Below are 23,812 nucleotides of genomic sequence, written 5' to 3' on the forward strand. Positions count from 1 at the left end.
CAATCTCGTGCGACCTCCACTTGTGCGATATCTATTGAGAAACAATTTCCACTCTTTTCCACCACGAGCATCAATACCCAAAATTATTCATCCTCATGAATATTTAACAAGACACCGACGGTGTTATACTAGACTTTAATGTCTTAATCGCGAAAAAATACGACATATTCTCATGACTACGGGAATATCGTTAGATTAATTTCCACGATATAACATTTAGCGCTCTGTTGTGTTTTCAATAAATATGTATAAATCTGGCGTGGCGAGGGAACAAAATATGACGAGGAGCGTTTAACGAATCACAAGATATGAACTTGATTTCAATAAAAACGTCTCTCGCCTCTGATGTGCCGAAAAAGAGAAATGAATTTTAAATTGGAGCATAAAAGACGGAGTTAATCCACTAAAGAGAGAAAGATCGTCAGAACTCCGACCGTACGCAATTCATTCCCAAATCACTTTACATATTCAAGGAATTTTTACGGCTGTTTCCCACTCAAAAGCATCGCCTTTTGCATACACCTGGGCGATATTGTACCAAATTAGGTCCTCTCGTCAGTCCACATGAATTTATCGATGCAGTATTTTTGGTATTTCACTTTTACCTCAATAAAAGTCTCTAGGCTGTCTTTTATTTCATCTCAATTGGCATACATGATACAACAGATTACACGATTTTGCGAATTTAACATATCTACAAACATTGCTCAAAGTGAATTTTGTGCATGGCTAAAATCGTAATTTATGATCACAACATTTATTTAATATTGCTTCTAAGTGCATTTGCGAATGAATTTACTCAAAATTGCACCACTTGTTGGGAATGTTGTGAAAGCGCACTATTTTTGTGGTCATTTGGTCATAAATATGCATTAGGCTCTGCATTAGTTTTATTACAACTAATTCTATTCAAAAATTTCCAAGGGAAGACATGTTGCATTTATGAGACATTTGGTTTTTTCACTCTTAATCAAGATTTACAAGATTCTCTTGTCAAAGGAATGAAACGAGCTACAAAAGGCGTCTCTGAGCAACAATTTAATAGTCTCCCCTTGGCAGGTGCTTTAGCACACCACAGATGGCAAATTGTGACTAAATGTTTCGGAATGTATTTGTGGTGTTTGTTTTAGAGTGGATCTTGAATGGTGGGATTTGAATTAATTACAGAAGAAACTCGGATGATGATTTCTTAATTAAAAAGTGCTACGCATATAAAAGTCTGTCAGAAAATGTAAAACACTGAAAAATTTTATCATGTCTATATATTTCACGAATAGAGTGTCTTATTATTACCACTATAATTGAAACTACTGGTTTTATTGCACAAAATAAATATATTCATAAAATGGTTGTATCAATGCTGGATTTGTCTACTTTGTTAAAAAAAATGTGTGCCATCATAAATTTTATGCTTCACTCTGTTTTAACCCCTTTCAATGGCTTGTATTTATTTATTATCCTATTTCACTCTGGAAAAATTCTTTTCATCCTCAACTAATAGAAATTCAGTATTGAGTGTCGAACTCGTTTCACAAGAGACACTTTTTCTCTCTGGGTATATGTACGTATAATACGACTTTGCAATAATTATCTTACTCTTCTCGGGCAGTTGCACAGTTCTAGACAGTGAGGGGGTGTCGGCGTCACAATTTTCATAATTTAAATACATGCTCCTAGACTTGTTTTCCACACTCAAGATAGGAAAATCTTCCCATGGTGGAGCACATTTTGCTTATGGTGAATCATCTTTCAGTCATACATACTCCGAGGGCACCGTTGAGCTCTCATTTATCGCCGCGAGGCGTGATGGTCGTTTCCCCTGTGAGAAGCCCTCATTACCATGATTGTCACTTGGCTCCCAGTTGGGAAGTGGTGCAGATATCACAGTTAAATCGACTACTTCGTACGTGCGTTCCGGTGGCATCGCCGTCACCGACAAGTCAGAGTAGTACGCGCTACTTGGCGCTGAGGACACCATTGGGACTTCTTGGTCCGCCTGCAAGAATATCTGCAATGCACACACAAGAGACCTCATGAGTGTTGTTTTACTTCAAACACATTTTTTTCTAGGGGGTTGTCATGTAATTGTGCTATGTATGTCCACAAAGTGTTTCTTGTTTATCAAGTAAATTAAAATATTCAGACTGTGTCTCCGTGATCACTCTGATTCATAATTGAAAATTCTCCCAGCATTTTTTGGCTCAACCTGAGAAACCCCTTTGGCGTGCACTCATCACTCTTACCTCGCCACAGCCACTGTAGGCCGTGTTCTGGTACGACGGCTGTCCGGATTGCACCGACTCGCGGTCCAGTTCCGCGTAGAGTGCTTCGTCCACCTCCACCGGGCTGTAGGCATCATTCATATGAGTGTAGTGATTCTCGGCCGGCGATGATTGTGTTTGCGTGAGCTGATCCGGCCCCACCGACACACGCCTTGTACTCAGCCATGTCCACAGTCCTGAATTGCTGTGAGAACCACGAACACTGTCCGCCGTGTGTTTGGCCAGCATACTTCTATTGGTTGCCACATTCTGTCGCGGTGCACGACACCACCATTGCAATTGACGACCACCTGGCAAATAGTGTAGTGTGTCTCTTTATTGTTGCAGCGAAGGAAAAAAAGTCACTCCATGCATCTCCTCATATTTCCCTCAACCATGGCATTTTTGCCATTCGCGAGCGCACACACATAGCCTAACCAAACAAATCAAATTGGAAATTGAAATAGGTGGAACGCGCACGATGGTAACAATTTAATAATACCAAGGAAAATTCCCTCTTTGTATATCCCCTTTGCTGTTGAATGATGGTATTTTGCCTCAATAAATGAAATTACCAACAGCACGAAATTGTAAATTAAGTTTGAAATGGATCCCAAGTTTATTGTGCACGGGCTAATTCAGGCAAAGTTTTAAATGCAAAATGAGACTTTCTCTTTCGACTCAGTATCTTATACTCCCTACAATTACTTAACGGTAACTGACATGTTAGTCATATGAGGGAAGACTATCTTGAGTGTAATCGCCAACCTAAAGCTCATACCACCTAGTGAAGCGCTCTATAGCATATTTGTGCACTTTCCGCAATTGCACTGATGACAGTGTTCAATGAAATTGTGCGATAATAAAATATCTTACATCAAATACTGTAAAATATTTTTACTATTTACTTTGCCCAGTTAGTCATTTTACACTTACCAGCGGCATTGGCAGCTTTAAGTCTGCAAAGAGAAGGCACACACCATGAGGAAACAGTAAATTACAAGATTTCAGATTATTATTTATATAATGTGTACATACAGGGGAAATATTGCCATATTGTCAATTATAACATCTTCAAATATAAATTTATGAACTTTATATGCCTACCCATGAAGCATTGCATACAATTAACGTTAGGTTCGATCAACAGGAAGCCACGCTTACCTCAGGACAAATTTCACGACAGGGTTGTAAAATTCACAATCAATTTTACACACGCCGAAATTTAATCGAAATTGTGTGCAAATTCAGCAATTATCCACCAATTTATGCTTAAGCACCCGAATTTATTGATTTCATTGTGACTCGCATATTTATTCACAAGGTGTGTCTCACACTGGGCACGGGTCTTTTGCAGAACTTCCTCGCCCCACAGCCACCAAAGTGGTGACTTTCTTTGTACGGAAACACTGGCGGTAACAAAAGACACACAGAGAGACGTCGCACGTCCAAATATACAAATTAAGTAATTAGTTTTAATGGGAATACTCGGGAATTTACACTTGTTTGACGATCTTCTGTAAGATCTGCTGGATTTCATGAAAATCGATGCTGGAAATTGATCCATCGACGGGGGAATTAAAATACACATTCCCAATTTTATTACTCAAAATGCGGAATCGGAGATTTAAATACATATTAATGAAGAGAAGACTACCAAATGGGAAGTAATGGGATTTGCATATAAGCATTGGGAGACAAAATAGATTTTTTGAGAAAGATTTCAGTAAAAAATTTCATGTTTATGTCTATATTGAATAGTTGAAAAACTTATTAATTTGAATGCAAATCATGCAAATTGAGATGTAAATTTTGTGAAATCAAACTTGAGGATTTTGGCTCGAATTTTGTTTTTGAAAAAAAAAACTCTAAAGATAAGAAAGTATTTTGAAGATGCGTAATGTGATAAATTCTGTAATCTTGCAATACGAAAAAGGAATCTTAATTACTTTATTGCTGACATGATAATTTGACACAACGCTACAGCATAATTCACACTTAATCTTCCTTGAGATATTTCTCTGATTGTCTACCCCGAAAAGGCCCAAGTGAATCTGATATCGCAAACCGCAGCCATTATGGAGATTCCACATGACAGTAAATTGTTGCAAAGTGAAAGGCAAAATGTCCTAATAGGGCTTGCAGAGGCTGCGAGTTGATTGTCCCCTGTCTTTTTTTTCGAATGCTGTAATTATAGCCAGTGTATCCTCTGGGAATATTTCTAATAATGGCGAAAATCTTGAATACCCATATAGAATGGTATTTATAGGCATACAGTATTCCCTTCACATACAAGAGTTCATTACTTGCGTAAGAATGATCGCAATATCAAATGGCCGCGCCTTATTATGTATACAGAAAGTATCTATCCTCTCCTTATTATATCCCAACGGTCGTCTGTGTTGACTGTACAAGAATATTGTAGCCACAAGTTTAATTTATGGTAACAATACTAAATGTGTGCATGGAATGCGCGTGAGTGTATCGAATGTTCAGGTAAAGGTTACACAAATTACCGCTAAGCCAAATCGATTAAGATCATTTCTAACATCATTCCATTGTGTAATTTCTCGCAGGAGAAGATACACCAGAACCCATGCAACATTAAGTAGCTTCGCGATAATGTTCCATTGATCTCTCCACTTGCTCGCATGGTATCCGACCGGTGATCGTTTTCAATTACCTCTCCTCAGTTACACATTTTACCCAGCGAGAGAAAAATTGCCCCATGAGATAGAGTGGACTTTTCAGAAAACACGAAAAGGAAAATTTTCACTCCATAACCGTATGCAAGACATGAGAATAATTATAGCCGGTTTGGTCGGACGACGAGGAGGAAGCCAGTGAAGGCTCCTATTGAAATCTAAAGGAGGGTATTTTGTTTCACTCCGAGTATATAACACTCTTTATCACACATTAAATTCTTAATCAAGAGGAGATGTGTCTGACATGTCGTAGGGTTTCCTCAATGCAAAACGTGTGCGACTTTCAAGTCAAAGGCTACCGAACGCTCAATATTTTATAGTCGCATGTAAATAAATATAATTGCGACATGGTTGGATGAGGAGAAGAAAAAATATTGAAATCTTGCAATTTGTTGTCGATTTTATACAGCATCCAGCGAGTGATTTGTTTCGTGAGGATATTCACTCTGCAATATTTTATTGACTCTCTCTCTACCTACAGGATATTGTATCTTCTCATGCCTTCGCCTCACTCTTTATTCAAACCACTTAGACATATTGTGCAAAATAAATAAGACGAGAATGGAACTGTTTTATTTGACAGCGAAAAAAATTGATGCATGCAGAAGATGAGGCATTTATGCCCCCGTGAAATTTATCCCGTGTGTGCTTCAAAATTTCACGGGAGAGACTTCCACAGAATGACCTCTGGGGTCTTCAAATATAAATTCTTCAGCACGGTTTTCAGTTACTTCTGCGAACTCAAGAGACACGGACAAATTAAGACTATGCGCGGCTTCACAGCGGAGATAATTTTCCAATATTAAGGCATAATATCACGAGCAGTAAAATTTTAGCATGTCTGCTGTGGGTCAAATTAATCTAACTAACTCTCCTCAAGCCTTAACGACCTTTGTATGCATACTTTACACTTTGAGCAATATGGCATAATGTGTTGTAGTAGCAAAAACTAATCATTTTCACTGCGTGTTGGATGAGAACAATATTGTGACATGTCTGATAAATAGGGGACTTTAGTAAATTAAAAATAGATGGTAACTTACCTTCTACATCTAAAGAATATAACCATCACAATAGCACCTATGAGGGCTGATAGAAGTGACACTGTTATTAAGGTGAGTGCCCATCCCAAATCACCGGATGATTCTGCAATTAGAGAAACAATTGTTGAATACCGAGATGCAGGAATTTCACGATTAAGTAAAGAGAGGAGCATTTTCCCTGGGAACAAGCTCACGGCGTTTTGAGAGATAAAGTTCAATACAAATAAAGGGCATATGGCAGATGAAAATTCATCAAAATTCCTTCATACATTATTCAGTCGAACTACATGCATTGCAAAAAGGGAGGGAAAAATAGGAATCAAGAAAGTGCAAATGTTTTCGCGAGTGTCCCCTTCAAAAAGATACATACACAATTGAGCTTTGAATGAGATTTTGGCTCAATGGTTTATGAGATGATCACGAATGCTGATTTTGCAATACCCACTCTGCGGCTTTTTCTGCTTATAATACACTTCTTATGCTCTTTTGTACCGGTGCAAATGTGAATTTAAAATAAATCTGCGCAGAGATTGGGAGGACGGGAGACAAAGTTTTACCTTGTGGTATTCTGGAATTCCCATTTTCCCTTTTGGCATTTTAGCATTTCAAGAAAAAAAGGTAGGTGAAAAAATTCCAACTATATATCTCGTGAATTCCCGGTCTTTTTTCCTTACCAAATCACCGCACACTCTACACCGAAATATTTTAAATAACATCGCAAAATTGCTTGGGAGGCAATTTTTCTGACTAATATTGTAAATTCCATCCAATTGAGTGGACACTCATTTGCAATTATTGCGCCTTTTTGGGTTGAACCAAATGAGATTTATTAATGGTGCAATAAATATCTTAACGATCTCTCTTGGGGCTAACAAGGAAAATTTAATGATCTCGGGGTTAATGCAATTTTTGGACAATATTGCAAAATATATACACTGCATGCGTTTCGTCGCGCCATTTCCAGCTCCAATGATATGTCAAATAATTGAAAATTCAAATGAAGATCAATAAAAATTCTGTAGCACAGCTACATTTGGCCATCTCGTCTCTCTGCATCCTTCCAGTGGATTTGCCTTGTGTCAATTAACTCACGAGTATGGAGGCAAAGTGACAGAATGTATAGTAAATAATAAGAGCTATTAAAATTGAAGGAAAGTAATATTAAAATTCAATTAAAATGTTTCCTCACTCGCAGATGGATCGACGTGGCTACAAAAAATCACTATAGAGTGCCCGATTCAAACAATTAGTACGTCTTTTATTGCCATTCATACCATACGATGTTGAGCAATAAAATGGGATTTTATTGTCATTCAATGAAATAGAGAGAATCATAAATTCTGTTCATTAAAAAGTCCCAACAACCGTTCGTTAGGGAAGGCATCAGCCTATTCTTTCTCATTATCTGGAAGAATTTTAATTAAATATTGTTCGAGCAGCAGCAAAAAATCGCGTGGCACGATGGACTAGTGCCGGTGTCCAACGTGTAAAAATTACATGCCTCCCGAAGTGTGCCCCTTAACATGGGAAATATAATGGGATGTGACAAGAAGTTGCAAGTGGTACACCTAAAATTGGCATCTCCGAGTGACCTGCTGGCTATTAATTCGCCTCTACACATTGGGAAATTTGTATACAACTGGCGGAGACGTATACTCAGGCGAATGTAGTTCTAAGTCAAGGAGTCACTCAATGACATTTTGAGATGTACTATGTATGAACAGAATAAAAATTAAAGGAAAACAATTTTTTCGGATATTTCGGAAGGAAATTATGTATTGGTTTCTTTCATTTCACTTTAAATTAAGTGCTATTTCGCAGGAATTCCAGCTTAAAAAGAGCTTAAAAATGCATCACTCAATAATTTCAACGGCCAAATTAAATTTGCGCATTCTTCTGAGTGTAGCGACCGCAATTCTTTTGGGCTCGCCACTGTGCATTGTGCTGAGAAATGCTCGTGGTTTGGCCTTGGACCACACAGCTGGTCACAAATCTCTGTGGCTGGAGAACAGTGCAATGGGAGAGACATCGGTTACATTCCAAAGTGCGCGAATTGATAAAAGTGGCTATATTTCTCGTGAATTTGTTAACAATCTCCAGTTGAAGATCAAATTACTCTCTTCTTTCTGCGGATTATCTCGCGATATTATTTATGTATTGTTTTGTGCGTAATCGCAAAGTGGAGGCTCCCCTTTTCTGAAATCACCTCACCAATTTGGGTGTCAGCAGAGACATTGAGGAAGACTGTAAGAGATAAATTCAGACCGTATAAATAAACATCGTCATGATATCTCCTATATCTCTGGTTTCTTTTTCTTTTTCTGCTGCCTTTGCGATGCTGTTCCTTCACCCCGCCTAACCATCTCTCGGTAGATACAATTAACGCTTTGTTCACACAAATTATCTCCAAATATCTGCATGACTTCTGAATAGTGCCACTTTAAATTCTTTCAAGCCAAATGGTAAATTGTTCATTTGGTGAAAAATGAAGGAATCACCAAGAGACCGAAAAAATGTCTACAAGCTGAATTTCCATTATAACAATAGGACATTAGTTCTCTCCGCCGGGTCCGATCTTCAGGGGCCTCTTTTTGCACGCAGGTCACACAAAAGAAATAAGCAGCATTATCGAAAACAATCGTGTGACTTCTTCTTCCCAATCAACACTCCGGCATTCATTCTTGCCTCTCTTGTATATATGGTGTTTCGGATTCAGTCACTATTGAGCTTCATAAATAATTTGTACTTGTCTTTTTTATTACCTTCTCTCTCTTTTCATCGTTTTCTCTTCATCTTTTTATATATTTCGCTTGCTATCTATACATTTAACCATTCTTCCAGAGATTCCTTCACGGGAATGCAATGATATTGCGATCTACCTCATTTGGCGATACCATCACATTGACTAATTCGGTAAATTGGCAAACTGAGACTTTGGTCAACTGAGCGAGCGATACTAACTCAACATAATGCAGATAGATTCTGGATAAATTAAGAATTATTATCTTAAAGTGTGGAATCAAGATTCGGCAAAATCTTTTTCGCACTATTAACAGAAGAATCTCTAGAATCACAGCAACCATTTGCTTCTGAAGGTTTATATCGGGAATTCTCCGCCATCTCCGTGGTGTCACAGCATCGTAAATAGCTTATTATGCATATGACTTGAATGAAAAACCTGTGATATTTGTGAAAAATTAATGCTATGATCCACAAACTTTTAATTTATGGTGATAACCAAAAAGACACAGCGTACTAAATGAGTTTCACAGCGGGCAATCGATGCTCGGTGGGCGCAAAATCCACATAGTCAAGGAATGTTATATAATACGAAGGAGAGATAAAAAATAATAAAATAAGAAATAGTTTGAACAAGTTTCCAATTTATGTCATATTGGCCTAAACACCAATTCAATAGTCGACTGTACATTATAACTCAGGAGGAATAATGCTTTCATATGATAATTAAAGATATGAATTTGAGTAAGTGTAATAAATTTCCCATCAAATCAATTGAACGGTCATAAAGAAGAATGTAAAATAACATGGTGTAAGGCAAATAGGTGTCTGCGAAGATGTGTTTTCATAATTTAGCAATTCATGTGCGATTGCAAAGATAGAGACAAGATATCGTGCGAGAGAAATTATATTTCCGTGGAATTGAAAATAATAATAAGTTTATTGGTAGTCGATAAAGTTGTCACAAGTGTTGTCTTAATTATACAGATGCCGGGCTTCTGCGACAATTTTAATGCAAATACTGCCGTGTCACTTTTCTGATTTATTCATTTCACTTCTCGAGCCAATAGATTAACCCTCAGGTGCCTCCAAGTTTCATATTTTCTTTTGCACTTGGAAAAAAGGCTAAGCTCATCGTGTGATGGATACAAGCCGTTGAGGATTACTCATAATATATGCCGATACTGTGAGACATTTCATCGACGACTAATTTTTACTAATTGATCCATCTACATTTGAGAATTATTCTGTTAAAAGAAATCATTAGCACTGGCGTGATCGACGTTCTTTTTACTCGAGCCTCGCGTCAATCACATTTCGAAGGTGTTTAGTGGTCATGATACTTTTACAATTTAATTCTAATCCCCCATTTTACTCACTCATACTCACACACACACACACTTCACTGGGCTAGTTTCTTTTTCGTCTTGTAGACTTTGTCTATGTACAAGATTTGCTATTCTGGCAGCAAGAAGAGCGACAGAGGCAGATAATCATTTTCACCTGACACACTTCCAACCAAGTGCATTCTTTTGGGAAGCAACGCGTCGTTAAAATTATTTATAGATAGTATTTTTGAAAAGTCAGAGATTTCATGATACACTTTATTGTTCCTTGAATGTCAGGATTCTACGGCTGTTCTTTATGTCTCGGCATAAATTTTCTTTGTGCGATTGAAGAAAATATATTATAGCTTGCTTATATTTCACATTAAAAACTCTTCAGGACATCACTCTGCCTTTCGCTGAAAATGATTAATTGGCCATAGAAGACCCAAAAACTACGAGAACATTTGAAATGGAGAATTTACTGTAGAAGGTTTTTACGGTCTTCAACTGTGATTAAGACGAAGGTATGAAATGGAAAATTGAAAAAATACAACTGCAAATATTGAGTGAAAAGTCTTGGGCGAGAGACTCTTTAAGTCATTACCCATGGAAGACAATTTATTCAGCTGATTATTCAGTGGTTGAGAGGAAGAAATAAAATTTACTGTAAAGCAATTTGAATATATTTTCTGTTCAAGATTCCGATAATGACTTCTTTATGAAGTAATCTGGGAATTAAGGCAAGTAAGGAGAGGAAGATAAATGATTTGCTTGGGAAAGAAATCATTTGCCCATTATACTAAATTAATTTGTTGTTCTTCGCGTTGATAAGTCTATCAGTGGCCATTCTTCTCCCAGTGTCAACTTTAAATTAGGTGAAAGCCCAAGCTCGTTTTTCACCATGCTTGTCATTCCTCCAGAGGTTTGGTGAAGAGTCAAAACATGTTCTTTTTTTTTACCGCAGCCAAGACTTAAGTTTTAATACATGCTAATAATTGTTAGAGGTGTAGTATGAAAATATTCCTCATTCTAGATGCAATTAACATACTTTCTGAATCCAGTTTAATTATATTTTATCATCTCAGTGGACTTTTCACGCTATTAAGAAGTCAAATCGGTCTCACTCTGCAGTGAATAACTTCATCAAATTGTAAATTTAAATAAGATTAGCCCGTCATCGTGCAGTGTGATCCTTCATCCTGGAATGAGATATGCTCTCTCTCTGTCTCCTCTCAGAATTGAGATATGAAGCAATTCGATGAAACTCATGGGCCAAAAATCGATCTTTTCGACACTTCATTTACATACCGATCACATACTTTATGCGTGTATGCAGAGTGTTGTTTGATAGGCAGTGCTGTTGCTATTATTTTTATGTTAATTTAATATTCTTTTGTCGATGCCGACAGCACTTGTCTTATTCACTGATGTTTCTTCGGGTATCTCAAATATCATGAAAATTCGAAACACTCGGCATAGAGTTTATTTTTCTTCACGCTATACCTTCATGTGAAATGCCACGGAGTTTGGTCTTCTATCTTTACCACGAAATTCTGTGGAATTTATGAAATAATAAAAAGCGTCGTTAAGAGAGACAGGAGGGCACCCATGTGAGAGTCATTTGGGCGGTAAAATGTGTATTAACGAGCTTTATTCCACTAATTTATAGTTCAAGTGCACATCTATTTCACCTGTTAATTGTCAATTATAAATTAGAATCGCTCATCCATTCCAACTGTCACTGTCTGTGAGGCATGGAAGATTTCTCTCTCTCTCTGAAATCTTCTCTCGCTTGTACTAAAAATTGTGCATAATAATTCAAAACTCAATAGATTTATAGATGACTTTGGTAAATATGTTTCACTCCTTTTCTGTGCATCTTCGCTTCAAGCGAGCCTCCATAACCTTCATAATGTGACTTTATGTATTGCAGTAATTAAGAACTGACTTCCTCTAGTTCCTACCACGCTCTATGTGCCATTATCTCAATACTTCACGAGATGTTATTGTGAAGAGAAGCTCAATGAATAGTGTTAATATTTCTCACAAGTTTGAGCATTTACCTTTGACTTATTATTGCCTCTTTATGTGCTGCTATTAGACAAATTATTCACTATTCAATGCGCTATTGAGTTGGGAAATGTGACTCATACACACTATTAAAATTTCATGACATGTAATTGCAAGATTCCTCTCCCAAGTGGAAAACCATTGGCCGATAAATAGCTAAACTGTGGACACCATTATCTCGGCGGACAGGGAAAATATTGCTGAAATATTGCTCACCATTTATTGGTCCATCCAATGAAAATGCATTTCGTTCTCGCCGTGCCCAACTGCATAAATCACATGTGGTCAGGCCGTCGGAGGACACAGTCTCCTCTAGGAAGGGTGGCCTAGGTGGCGGTGGGACGAATTTGCCATTCCACAGACCACCCTCACTCGCGTCGAAGGTCAGTGGCGAGTTCAGCAGGTTCTCCTCTATAACGTTGGACCAGAAGTCTATGTCGGTGGTGAGATTAATGGTGTCGTCGCCGCGGAAGGTTTCATGACTCGGTGTACTCGAAATTCCAGAAAACATGATGATTTCTGCAAAGAAAAGCAGATTTGTCGCTTAGGTGAATTATCCGTTGGAGGAGATGGTAAATACTGTCTCACATGACAATAGATGTGACTGGAGAATGGAACAAATTGTTCCTCACGCTGAACTGAGTGAAGAGGAAATCTCTTCTTAGCATAAGAGGGGCGCACAAGTGATGAGGCAAGAAGCATTTCAGTTCATTCGACCGAGCAGAAGGATTGCAAATTAAAATTCTGATTATTATCGCTCTAAAATCCTCTGGAGTGTGCTCTTCATCCGCATAGTTGTTCACCCCTTGAGAATGCTGTGCCAGCCTCAAAAGAATCCCTTTCAATGCGAATGAAGACATATTACACACGTATGTAAATTCGATTTGATCTCTTGAAACGTTTTCTTGTGAGTCAATTGGAGAGCCCTCAAGGCCTGACACGTGAGTAAATATCTACTTAATTTAATTCTGATTAAGATATTAATCTATGGTGTAAGAAATTTTCATGTACAAGAGGAAGTTATTCATGTATACACGCAAATGAAATTTTCAATTAATCGCCAAGACGCATTCCTGCCGCGCGTCGAGAGGGTGAAATGCATTCCCAGCACAAAATGCAGGCAAAATCAATGGCCAGGTGAAAAAGGTAAAATCGTCACTTTGACTGATGTGAATAAATATCAGCTTTGAATTGATCATGATGAACTATTCTTTTCACTCTGTGTCGCTGAACATCTTTCAACGCCGACGAAGGTATGCAGTTGCAAGAACTGATGAATATCGCAATTTGAATAAATTGATTAATCAGCCTTTAGTTGGAAATATATCATAATGTCATGTAAGGATTTGATTTTGTTCACATCCACTTTGCCTGTTCATATTTGCCATCGACGATGAATTAAAATGAATATATTGATTAACCGGTTCTCAAAATGTATTCATTTTTGTGCAAGGAGAGAAGACTCTGTGTATGACTGTATATATATATATATATATATATATGTATGAAATACGGTAAATATCCCTGTTGACTTGCTGTGGATGGGATTCTTGAGAAAGCCTCGTTGAAATCATAATGTTATAAATTTACATGCAGAGCCAAATATAATAATAATAATAATAATAATTGATATGGTAAATGTTGACTCCGCTGATTTTGGTTATTTGCCCTATAACCGATTGAAGTGATCCTTACAATAATTTTCATCAAAAGTATAGTTGGATATAGAAATAAGCAATACATATCAAATATCTAGCTGGAAACCCGTATAATATCCTTTATGACTTGTTAAATTCCTCAAACAGATTTTATAGACAGGGGTCTGCATCTCGTTTTTCTTACCCCCCCTTTTTGGGTGACTTGAGAGACGCTTGGGCACATGTATATAAATAAGTGATTCATCAGCATAATACAAATCAGATGCCAGACGGTAATGCCGATTGTTTCCTCGAAGAGTTACAATTTATCTTTGTGATCAACGTTTCAGCGCCTTTAGTCTACCTCTTTCAGCGGGTAAATAAACCTATAAGAAGTGATGTATTTTAAGAATATATCTGTTTTTATGGTCACTCACCAGTATCTTCATCATCAATTTATCTGGATTTATACATGTATAATTGAATACAGTGAATGTATGCAAAAGTGTTCTTATTCAGTTGAACCTGATCAATTCAGGGAGCCAGTGATCAATTTTAATAAATTGAATAATCAGGTAGATGTGATCGACAGAACTCATTAAGTCGACCCTGCATTTAATGGCACAACTCTTGAAAAGGTGTTTCAAGTCAATGTGCGATGGAACGCCTCATATCGTGTGGGTTCAGTGCCCCATCTCTCCTCACAAAACCGCCCAATAAATTAACCAGAGAGATACACTGACAAACAATTCATTATCTGACTTAGAATTAATCTCCGCATTGTGCCATTTCATCAATGTTTTCATGCACACCAGCCTCTATATGAGTGTTGGATTGGTTATAATTCCAGGTGAAGGAAGGGAGGAGGAAAAAGTCTTACATATTTTACTCTGGAGCTACAAGTGTTTCAACCCACACGAGCTTTTCACAGAAATTCATCCCTAGATTACCATCAGATAAACATCGAAAGCTCCGCAATAATACTATTCAAAATGTACATAATGTGGCACCATTCATTTCCCTTCGCATAACATTCTCTCTTGGGTACGCCAAATGACCGATTCTATGTCTTCTATTTTACTAAAACAAATATGTGAGAGAGGAAAAACAACATTTTTCATCTATACCAAACTATTCATTTTTAGGGATTTACTCCCAGTGAATACTATCATCATCATCAGCACAGTATTGAAGGCTGGAATCTATGTTTATGTGCCAAGGTTTTTATGTGCTTCTCCATTAACTTCCTCGACCTGTGTTTTAATATACACCAAAGATATGAGGAAGCATTCGGAATATCAATTCCTCATCAGACTAAATAAAACGGAGGGTGTGCATGAAAAACAGAACTCAATGTGAGTGATTACGTTGGGAGAAGGTGAGGTGATTAAAATAACATTTTCCTCACACCTCGTATATGGTGAGAGTACTTCTTAAATATTAATGAGTGGTTTAGGTTGGCTTATTAAAAATTCGATATTCAATCTCAGCAATGTCCATAGGCTGCAATCATTACAATGTAGAACAATTTGTACACAATTGCATTCTATGTGATAATTTCCCACTACTCTCCGATCTCATTACAATTGATAATGAAATCTGTACTCAGCTGGAATAATAAGAGTTTTGCAGTGGAAACTTTGTAATAATTGCCTTTGAAGTAGAAGAGTAAAATTATTAACATTACTGCGATCGGTAGATGAGTCTCCGTAATTGCCACACTTTTAGGAAACTCCATCAGTATTTTACACATCGATCTCCAGCTATGAAGACAAATGGAATTAATATGCAGGTCTCATGAGGACTCTGTGCAAGAGGCAGGTCGACTTTCAGTAGCTCAGAGCATGAAAACAAGTGAGTGAGAAGAATAATTAAAAATGCAGTCATGTAGACATAAATCGAAGTTGAAAAATAAAATATTACACTCTTTGTTAAATGCAATTATTCAACTTCAATAAAAGACTGCGCAGTCAGATATCGTGGAAAAAAGATATATGCACTTATTGATAATCTCTACAAATGGACGAACACTTCAAATGACCAGTTCATATTACCAATCACTTCCATTTAATGCCACATATGATTAATGATTGTACTTATGATCAAGAGCCACTGTGCATAAAAATGCTGACAAGTTGAAATCTCATTGCGGGCTTCATTATTAGAAGACATACCCAGTCAGACACACTGTGCATAGTTGTCAGAGGTCCGCAATTTTCTTCATCTTTACCATCTTCACAAAGAATTTTAACCATGTGAGAAGAGTGAAGAGAACAAGACGTGGCAGTGTCGTATCAGTTGAAAGTACAGTGACATGCAAAACTCACTCCACTATTTTCAATGTGATACAGGTAAAAATTGACGTAATCTTCACACCGGACGATTCTGCACGCAACTGTGTGGCACAACAATGTTATAACATGGAAGAATACGAATTATTACGTGATTGAGAAAGAATTTTGTATTAATTGAATGAAAGGGGCACGAAAATTGAATCCTCAAGCGAATTATACGCCCGGAAAGGTCATCATCATCCTCTTCGAAAGTGTTGAATTGAAAAGCATTCGCAGGACCACACTCTTGTGGAGTTTTTAGAAATCCATGCCATGGTTGTACATTTGAATCGAGGAATCACGTTATCTCGTAAAGCGTTCATTGTATCGAATTCTCCGATCGATGGAACAATGCATAATTAATCATTGATTTCTTATTTTTTCAGTCTTCCCCTTAATCGAGTCTCGCAAAGAGCATTTATTTCCAATATCCATGTGTGGTAAAATAATGGAAAGGAGGCGGCAATAACAACGGTGCGTGGGTGCAATATTACTGATCATCCCAGTTTCTCTCGCTGTTATCTCTTTTCCATACCAATATGACAGACCTCACAAATGCGAGCTGCTGGCCCCTTCACCAAAATACCTCTCTTCACGGTCTCTCGAGAGTGTTTTGGACGTTTTTCGTGGAGGAATGACAGGACGTCTGAGAGAAATAAAGATATATCAAAATCCTATAATTATCCGAGTACCAATTTTCTCTCTTGAGTTCCCTTCTTTTCGACCATTCACACAACATGTGTGTAAGAATGCTTCATGCTCACGTGAGTATATAGGAAAGGAGTTTTTAGAACATCATTTGCCTCTTTTTCACTCACCTGAACTTCCAGCCAGTATCCGACTAAATCCCCAATTTATTATTCATTAAAAAGTATTTGCCACCTGAAACAGAAAACATATTTTCATATATTATTTCTCTAGTAAATTGCGCACACATTAGGAATATGGCTTTTTTGCCCACTATGCGACTCCCTTAAAACACAATTGAGTCAAATTACGAGAAAAGTGGAGAAAAGTATCACCGCCACATGGTTAATGGAAAGAGGAACTTGAGTTTTTTTCCCAGGTAATTGCACGATGACTATTAGAAGTTCATAAACAGGGTGATTCAGGGGCAATTGACCTTTTTATCTGGCAAAAGTATATACGTTATCAATTGCTTATTCTTCTTTCCTGTGGTATTTGATCAACAATTAATCATCTATTAGTCTGCAAAAACGCTTTCGGGAGCTTAAAGTAAAATCATTTGTCGTCTCAGAAGTTGCGGAGACTTTAGATGAAATCCGCGATGAGGATCTCAGCCGAAAAGCCGTGTGAGCTGAGAATTCCACCGTCAATAGACTAAATGGAAAATTAATCTCGAAGAAATATTGCAAAATAACCCGATTAATACACCAATTAATAAACTCTTTAGCTGCGGCTTGTGCCATTGCACGTAATACAAATAGCACGGGGATTAGCATGTATTATGTCGGCCGCCAGACAACGAGATTCTAAATCATATGTATGAGGATTTATAGTAAAGAGCGAATTAACAATATAATATGTTTACGACACTGTAAATTTCGTTAAAGACCCACGAATAAATAACAATTAAGTTCCCTGATGGGCATAAAGCAAAATCCATCACTCCTATTATCACAGATTATGTGGGGGAAAACTACAAAATATGACACATTCAGCACTGTGTGTATGTTTGTCGGGTGAGAAGGAGGCATAAAAATACCTCCGCATGAATGGAAGGCATCGTCAGTGCGTATTAAGTTAATCCTACTTCACTTTCCTTGTATCTGGAGAGATTAGTCGCCGCGGACAGTGATACCTACACTCGAAAGACGCGATCAGTGCGACATACTGTTCATGCAACATGCATAAATATGATTCACGTTCCACTCGTAAAGGAGTCAGTGGTCTGTACCTGACCGTATTTCAGCTTGTCGTGAAAATAATAATTCATTAGCAATTTAATTGGATAATGCTGTGGTTAATCTTAAGCCGAGCACGCTCTACATCTCCAACTTACACATAATTTAGCAATATTGACCACATTTGGGCCTCTACTTGAGTCAATGCTCGCGGGAATGGTATTCTTTTATAGCGTTTTTTTCTTGCCTTTCTAGCGAACACTTCTCTCATCCACAGTGAGCGGTCGGTCGCATATAACTCTTTCTGTCCGACAATTAGAATAGAGCTGGACAAGTAGTAAAATTCACAACAACTTGTGTACATAATGTTTTGATTATTGACCGTTATTTTTATGCACATTTAATGTAAATATAAACGTCCGAATAATCAAAAGTATATTAAAATATAATTATTGAGCTTGTCGTCAAGTTAAAAGTTATTGTTTTCCAGCATGGAGTGGTTTTGTGTGTAGGGTAAAAAACATCATCATGAAATCCGATGAAAAGATTTCTTAATTGGTTAAATTATACCGTATAGCCCGAGAAAAAAGAGAGAGTTCTTATCGCTCCGTCGTCTGGACATAGATTTTCCATGCAATGCAGGAGAACACAAACTAATAACTTTATTCTCCTTCTCCACAAGCCAAATTGCTACAGAAGGGAGAAGAGTGAGGGCATATGATGGCTTTATAAGAGGGACTCACTCTCCGTTTGGGCAGCTCTAAGGTAGAATTTTAACCTCACGAGCCAGTTTTAAATGCAATGAAAAAGGGCATTTTACATAATGTGCATGTGTGTGCCCCAAGTAGACATTCAAAACAATTGTATGTAATTTATTTTGAGTGGATTCGTAAATACATGCCTTTTATACCGCTCGTAGTTGTATTTGCACTAACGCTCAATCCCACTAAAAGGGCAGAAATGTACAAAATTTGTATATAGGCACAGTAGCGCAGCCTCATAATATTTATGGCAATATTACTAATTGATGATTCTGATATGCACACACTAACACACAGTGGTGAACAATTTTTGCCATGAACAGAATCGCACATGAGAGTCGCCAAAGATGCCATCATGCATGTGAGTTAAAGTGCCAACTGTACAATTAATTGTAATTTTAATTGCATACATATTCCAACATCCCCCGTAATGAGTCACTCTCTTGCTAGAGGACTAACTATGAGTTCTGCATTTTGAACGTGCCTCCAAAAGGGTAATGATCCACATAGCACATATCGCTCCTTCCGTTTCTATACGTACATTTGCACTATCCCAGGAAGGTGACTTCCATCAGACTTGCACTGAATTTGCACGAGTTTGAGGAGTTTGGAGAAGGCTTATTATGCTGTGGAAAGCAGCAAACTGTCTGTCACGCTCAATTTTACCCTCCCTTCCTTGGATTCTAAGTTCATATTTAAGAGACGATATTAATGGCTTTTAAACTTGGGAACTCTTCAAAGTCTCTAGTTTATCAAACCCTGTTCTAAGTAACATGTCTCGAAAACATAATTTTTGCTTGAAGAGGCTCAATTTTCTATTTCTTGTGTGGCATGTTATTCTATTCGTTCAAATTTCATTTGGACTATGACAGAATGATAATGTATTCACAAAATGATTTGTTTTTCACATTTGACTCATTAGTCATAACATTTCAATTGAAAAGACAAATGTTGAAAAGACAATTTCGAACAACAGTTCATCTGAATGTATGACAAAGATTTGTCTTTTACAGTGAATAAACTAAAACACTTGCGAATGTTTGAAAAACCCGTGAAGTAGTTTGGCAAACAATTCAGTGAGTGTAACCCGAAACCTGTAAACACTGGGATCTATCGTTTCCCAGAAAAATGATGTATGATCGACAAGACTCCGGTAAACACCGTGGATTGTGTGAGATTTACGACGGAGAGGGCACCATGGGTGAAAAATCCCTCAATAGGTGAGAGATTGAGGCTTCTGATGCACGAATAATGAAATTAATTTGAACCGTGCTGAGACTCAAGATCACTTTGTGCTGAAGAACTTCATGTTGGGTCTCTAATAGAAGTTGGCACACAAGAGGAGGGGAGGTGAAGAAAATAGGCGAGAAGCTGCGACAGGCTGCACTAAAAAATAATGATGACGTACTGATTTTTCATCAACTTAACGGCACCCGTGTACCATATGCATTGTAATCCCTCCCGCTGCAATTACACGCACACAAGTAGAGACTTCCTCCGGAGCTTTGTCTGGCAAGGCGTGAGATACCTTGATGACAAACAATGGATGCTTGTAGCGCCAGAAAAAGTGCGAAAATAATATGTGCATGTGTGGAGCGAAAAACGATGTAAAGGGGGTGTTTCAAGAAGCGTCGCTGAAGGAGGTGTTGTGGAACAAAAAAGTCCCTATGTAGAATGGGGCAGACGTTCCTTTCTTTTTCATAATTTTCTCCCTTTATCACAATGTTGTTTACACGATGCATCGAGGTGTGGGGATGAATATTTGAAAGGCGCATGATATAGCGCGAGCACACTGTATACGCCGCACGTACACAATGGCGTGTGTGATATGGGTGGATGGAAAAAAAAGAGAACTCAGCCCACACTGTAATCTATACTCTTGTGGGCCTCTCTTGTTCTATACACACAGGCCCAGTGTGGAAAAGAAGACATAATATTCTGGGTAAGAAAAAAATCCAATTTACCTTTCTTATCACGCCTTCAGTGAAGCGTTACACACCTGTTATGAGCAATTACATTTTTGTCCATTAATTTGTGACACAGACCTCTATTGTAATTACTCATGTTACTCGCGTTGGGCATGATCAAAGGCTGATATATTCGGCATTCACTAAATTGAACGCCAAATTCCACCTCTTTCTAACCCCAAAAGCAACATGATTAATTGGATGGGAATTGAGTGACAAAGTGTGTTCCACGGCAATATCGCGAGTACATTTTTGACCAACGGAAACATCCACAAAACAATTCTCCTTTGAAGTGTAGAGGCTGGTAAGTACATTTTGAAAGAAATGAGAAAATTTCCTGTGGTATCACTATAGGATTTTTTGGTTACTTTAGCAGAAAATCATGCTTTACTTCAACTTCGAAGGTACATTGTCGGAAAAATTCCGGAGTATCCTCAGTAGCAATTATTCCGTCGTAAATGTACTATATCATACGATGCAAATATATTCGAAGAGCGAATAGTCATCTACTCGCCCCTGTGAATATTCCATGAAGCGTCTCGTCTGATATTCAAACGGCGTGTTTGTATATCCAAAAAATGGTCAACCGCATAAAATTGCCGTGGTCTCTGGAAGCTTCTCAATACCGCCAAAATTGCAGTGAATACAATGGATGGGATTATGTGTTGCGGGTTTGCGATGTCCATAGCGAAGTACACACACCGTAGGGAGGAAAAAAACGAGCAGAAAACAGGTGAAACATGTTGCTTCGCCATTCTCGATTGTTGGTGTAGAATTGAAAAAACATTTTCAAATTATGTTGCATCCGCGGGTTACATGAAAATGATACACGAAGCCTCATTGTTTTCGGAGGAAAGACGAGAGTGCACATCATGCCGTGGCATGTAAAATGTTCGACACCATGTCATCGCTACTAATAATATTATCAAGAGAGTACTAAATGTGAAATTGATTTCTTCCGCCACACGAGAATTTTAGAGAGAAGGTTTTCTCGGTCTCTTGGGGCACTTCTTATTCTTGTGAAGTGAAATTCCTTGCGGCTTTTTCACGCTTGGCTAAATGAGACGAAATACCTCAAGTCAGCAAATTCAGTTTCACGTGAGATTTGGTCTCGCTCGGAGCGAAACTATGATGTTTCAATTAGATTTTCTTTCTCCTTTTTTTGGTGTGCCTTCGCGCTTGCCCCCCTCGTCGGCACCTCGCCTTGTCACTCCCCTCATCTGGGTTCAGGTTCTTATTTCGATGGTGGTGTTGACATGTATGTAAATTTTATGTAGACATCAGCCCAACCACATAATCTACCGCAAAGGCATCCCAGGCAAAACAGAAGACACAATTAATGCGACTACACAACTATGGAGCGAAAGAGCCCAAAGAGTAAGATCAGTCTCTTCTCATTTATTTTGCACCAATGGCAATATAGCGCTGAGGCAATGTGAATTAAACCTGAATCCACCACCCATGTAGTTTCTGCCTCACTGTGTGTGTGGACTTTTTCTTATTCTCAGCCCCATTCCAGGGAAAAAAGCAGGCAGAAGAAACTGAACATTCTCTCGCCCAAGAATCGCGTTATATAGGATGCATACGGTCTTAAATAAATTGCAGCGCTGGACACTCACCGAATTGGCATAGGTTGCGAGAGATGAGACACTGTTCACACGGTCAGAATGTCCTAATCCCAATTACTAGGTGCTAATCCCGCAGGATTTGTATGCTGTCGATGCCACCATAAACACTCTGCTTGAGAGGAGCAACACTTGTGGATTCAAACATCAAAACACCATAATAAAGCAATTTCTTCGACGGCTCGTCTCTCTTCCCAGGTCCACTCACGAGGCACCAAAAGACGAAAAAATCACTTAATTAACCCTCGAAAACAGTCAAGAAACACAGAGAAATGTCGAAAAAGGAGAGGCGCTCTCGGAAAAGAGGTGCCTCTTGAGATATTCCACTGAGTTGTTTGATAATGGAATTAGTAATGTTTCTCTGGAGTCCCGTCTCCACGACCAAACGCTAGCACCAGCGCGAAGAGAGTGAAGAACGAGCAACGAACAATTTCAGCGCCGTGTGGAGAAAATGACGGAGCGGCGAGGCAAAGCCAGCGAGCAGTTAAGGTGAACTGAAGATTGCTGGTGAGCTGGAGGTCTTCAGGAGTGCTCAGTGGTGGCAACCATATAAATGTGGTGGAGGGAAAAGACAGAGAGCGTGATTATACTCATGGCAAAGTTTCCAGCCGGTTCTCGGGACCGATGTAAATGGTACCAACGATCGTTCCTGCATCGTATCTGCCTCAATTGCGTGGTGGTAAAAAGAACACCACAGATATAGTTGTCGGTGATTGAAGCATACGCAAGCGTAGGGAATCCATACAATTATAATGGTCGCGGCTGGTGAATAGATTGTGGAGTGACATGAATATATTTCCTGCCAAGAGAAGCCAAAGCGGGAAGCCAATACAATCAACTTTCTATATAGTTGGAATTGCATTGCGGGTTATTCGGGGCAAGAGAGACCGCGCGCGAGAGAGAGACGAGGACGAAACCAGAGAGATATTATATCTTTCCAGCTTGAGATTTCTGCTTTAATCTTCTTTATCATTTATAGAGAGGCGCGCGAGATTCACTCTCAACACTCAACCCCTCATCATCTCACCAGGGGTGGTCGATTTAACCCTTCTGCTTGACACTATCTCACGTGAAACTGGGCCCTATCACTTTCAATCTCCTTTGGACTGACAAGTTTATGCCACCTATAAATACTTAGATTTATCTCTATATGCTGTAATTGATAAAATGTATATTTATTAGAAAAATTAAAATAGAAATTGAGCAATAAAACAAGCTCGAAATATATATCCATGTTCATTATTCACCAGAAGACCTGCTTTGAGGTAGGAAAATTGATATTCCCAGCTTCTTCTTTTTCCTCTGGAATTAAAATGCATTGTTTTTGTGAATCTATATTATAAAGTTGTCAAATATGACGAAGTCAAAATTGAAAGACTACTTCAATCCACAAATCTTATTCCTTTTCATTCTCAAATCTCTTTAAATGTAAAATAGTTGGTAATAAACTTTTCCTGAACAAACGCTGAGCAACTATT

At 38.2% G+C, this 23,812-nt stretch overlaps 1 protein-coding gene across 1 annotated transcript; it reads right to left on the bottom strand.

Moving 5' to 3' along the window:
* Positions 1–625: 625 nt before the first annotated feature.
* Positions 626–22,341, bottom strand: LOC132259009 (uncharacterized). The gene is made up of 6 exons (XM_059756545.1): positions 22,329–22,341; positions 12,363–12,665; positions 6,010–6,112; positions 3,198–3,220; positions 2,244–2,572; positions 626–2,008 (listed from the first exon to the last, which is right to left on the bottom strand). Exons 2-6 carry the CDS (start codon positions 12,655–12,657, stop codon positions 1,754–1,756), a joined length of 1,005 nt encoding a protein of 334 aa, XP_059612528.1. The 5' UTR covers positions 12,658–12,665; positions 22,329–22,341; the 3' UTR covers positions 626–1,753.
* Positions 22,342–23,812: the final 1,471 nt, after the last annotated feature.

This window comes from Phlebotomus argentipes, unplaced genomic scaffold, assembly GCF_947086385.1.
Source record: "Phlebotomus argentipes unplaced genomic scaffold, Phlebotomus argentipes genome assembly contig_6, whole genome shotgun sequence".
Taxonomy (NCBI): Eukaryota; Metazoa; Arthropoda; class Insecta; order Diptera; family Psychodidae; genus Phlebotomus; species Phlebotomus argentipes.

Coding starts and splice junctions, on each gene's coding strand:
- LOC132259009 (XM_059756545.1), bottom strand. CDS start 12,657: ATGTTTTCTGGAATTTCGAGTACACCGAGTCATGAAACCTTCCGCGGC. Junction 6,113..12,362: donor ATTGGATGGACCAATAAATG/GTGAGCAATATT, acceptor CTCTAATTGCAG/AATCATCCGGTGATTTGGGA. Junction 2,009..2,243: donor CCTACAGTGGCTGTGGCGAG/GTAAGAGTGATG, acceptor TGTGCATTGCAG/ATATTCTTGCAGGCGGACCA.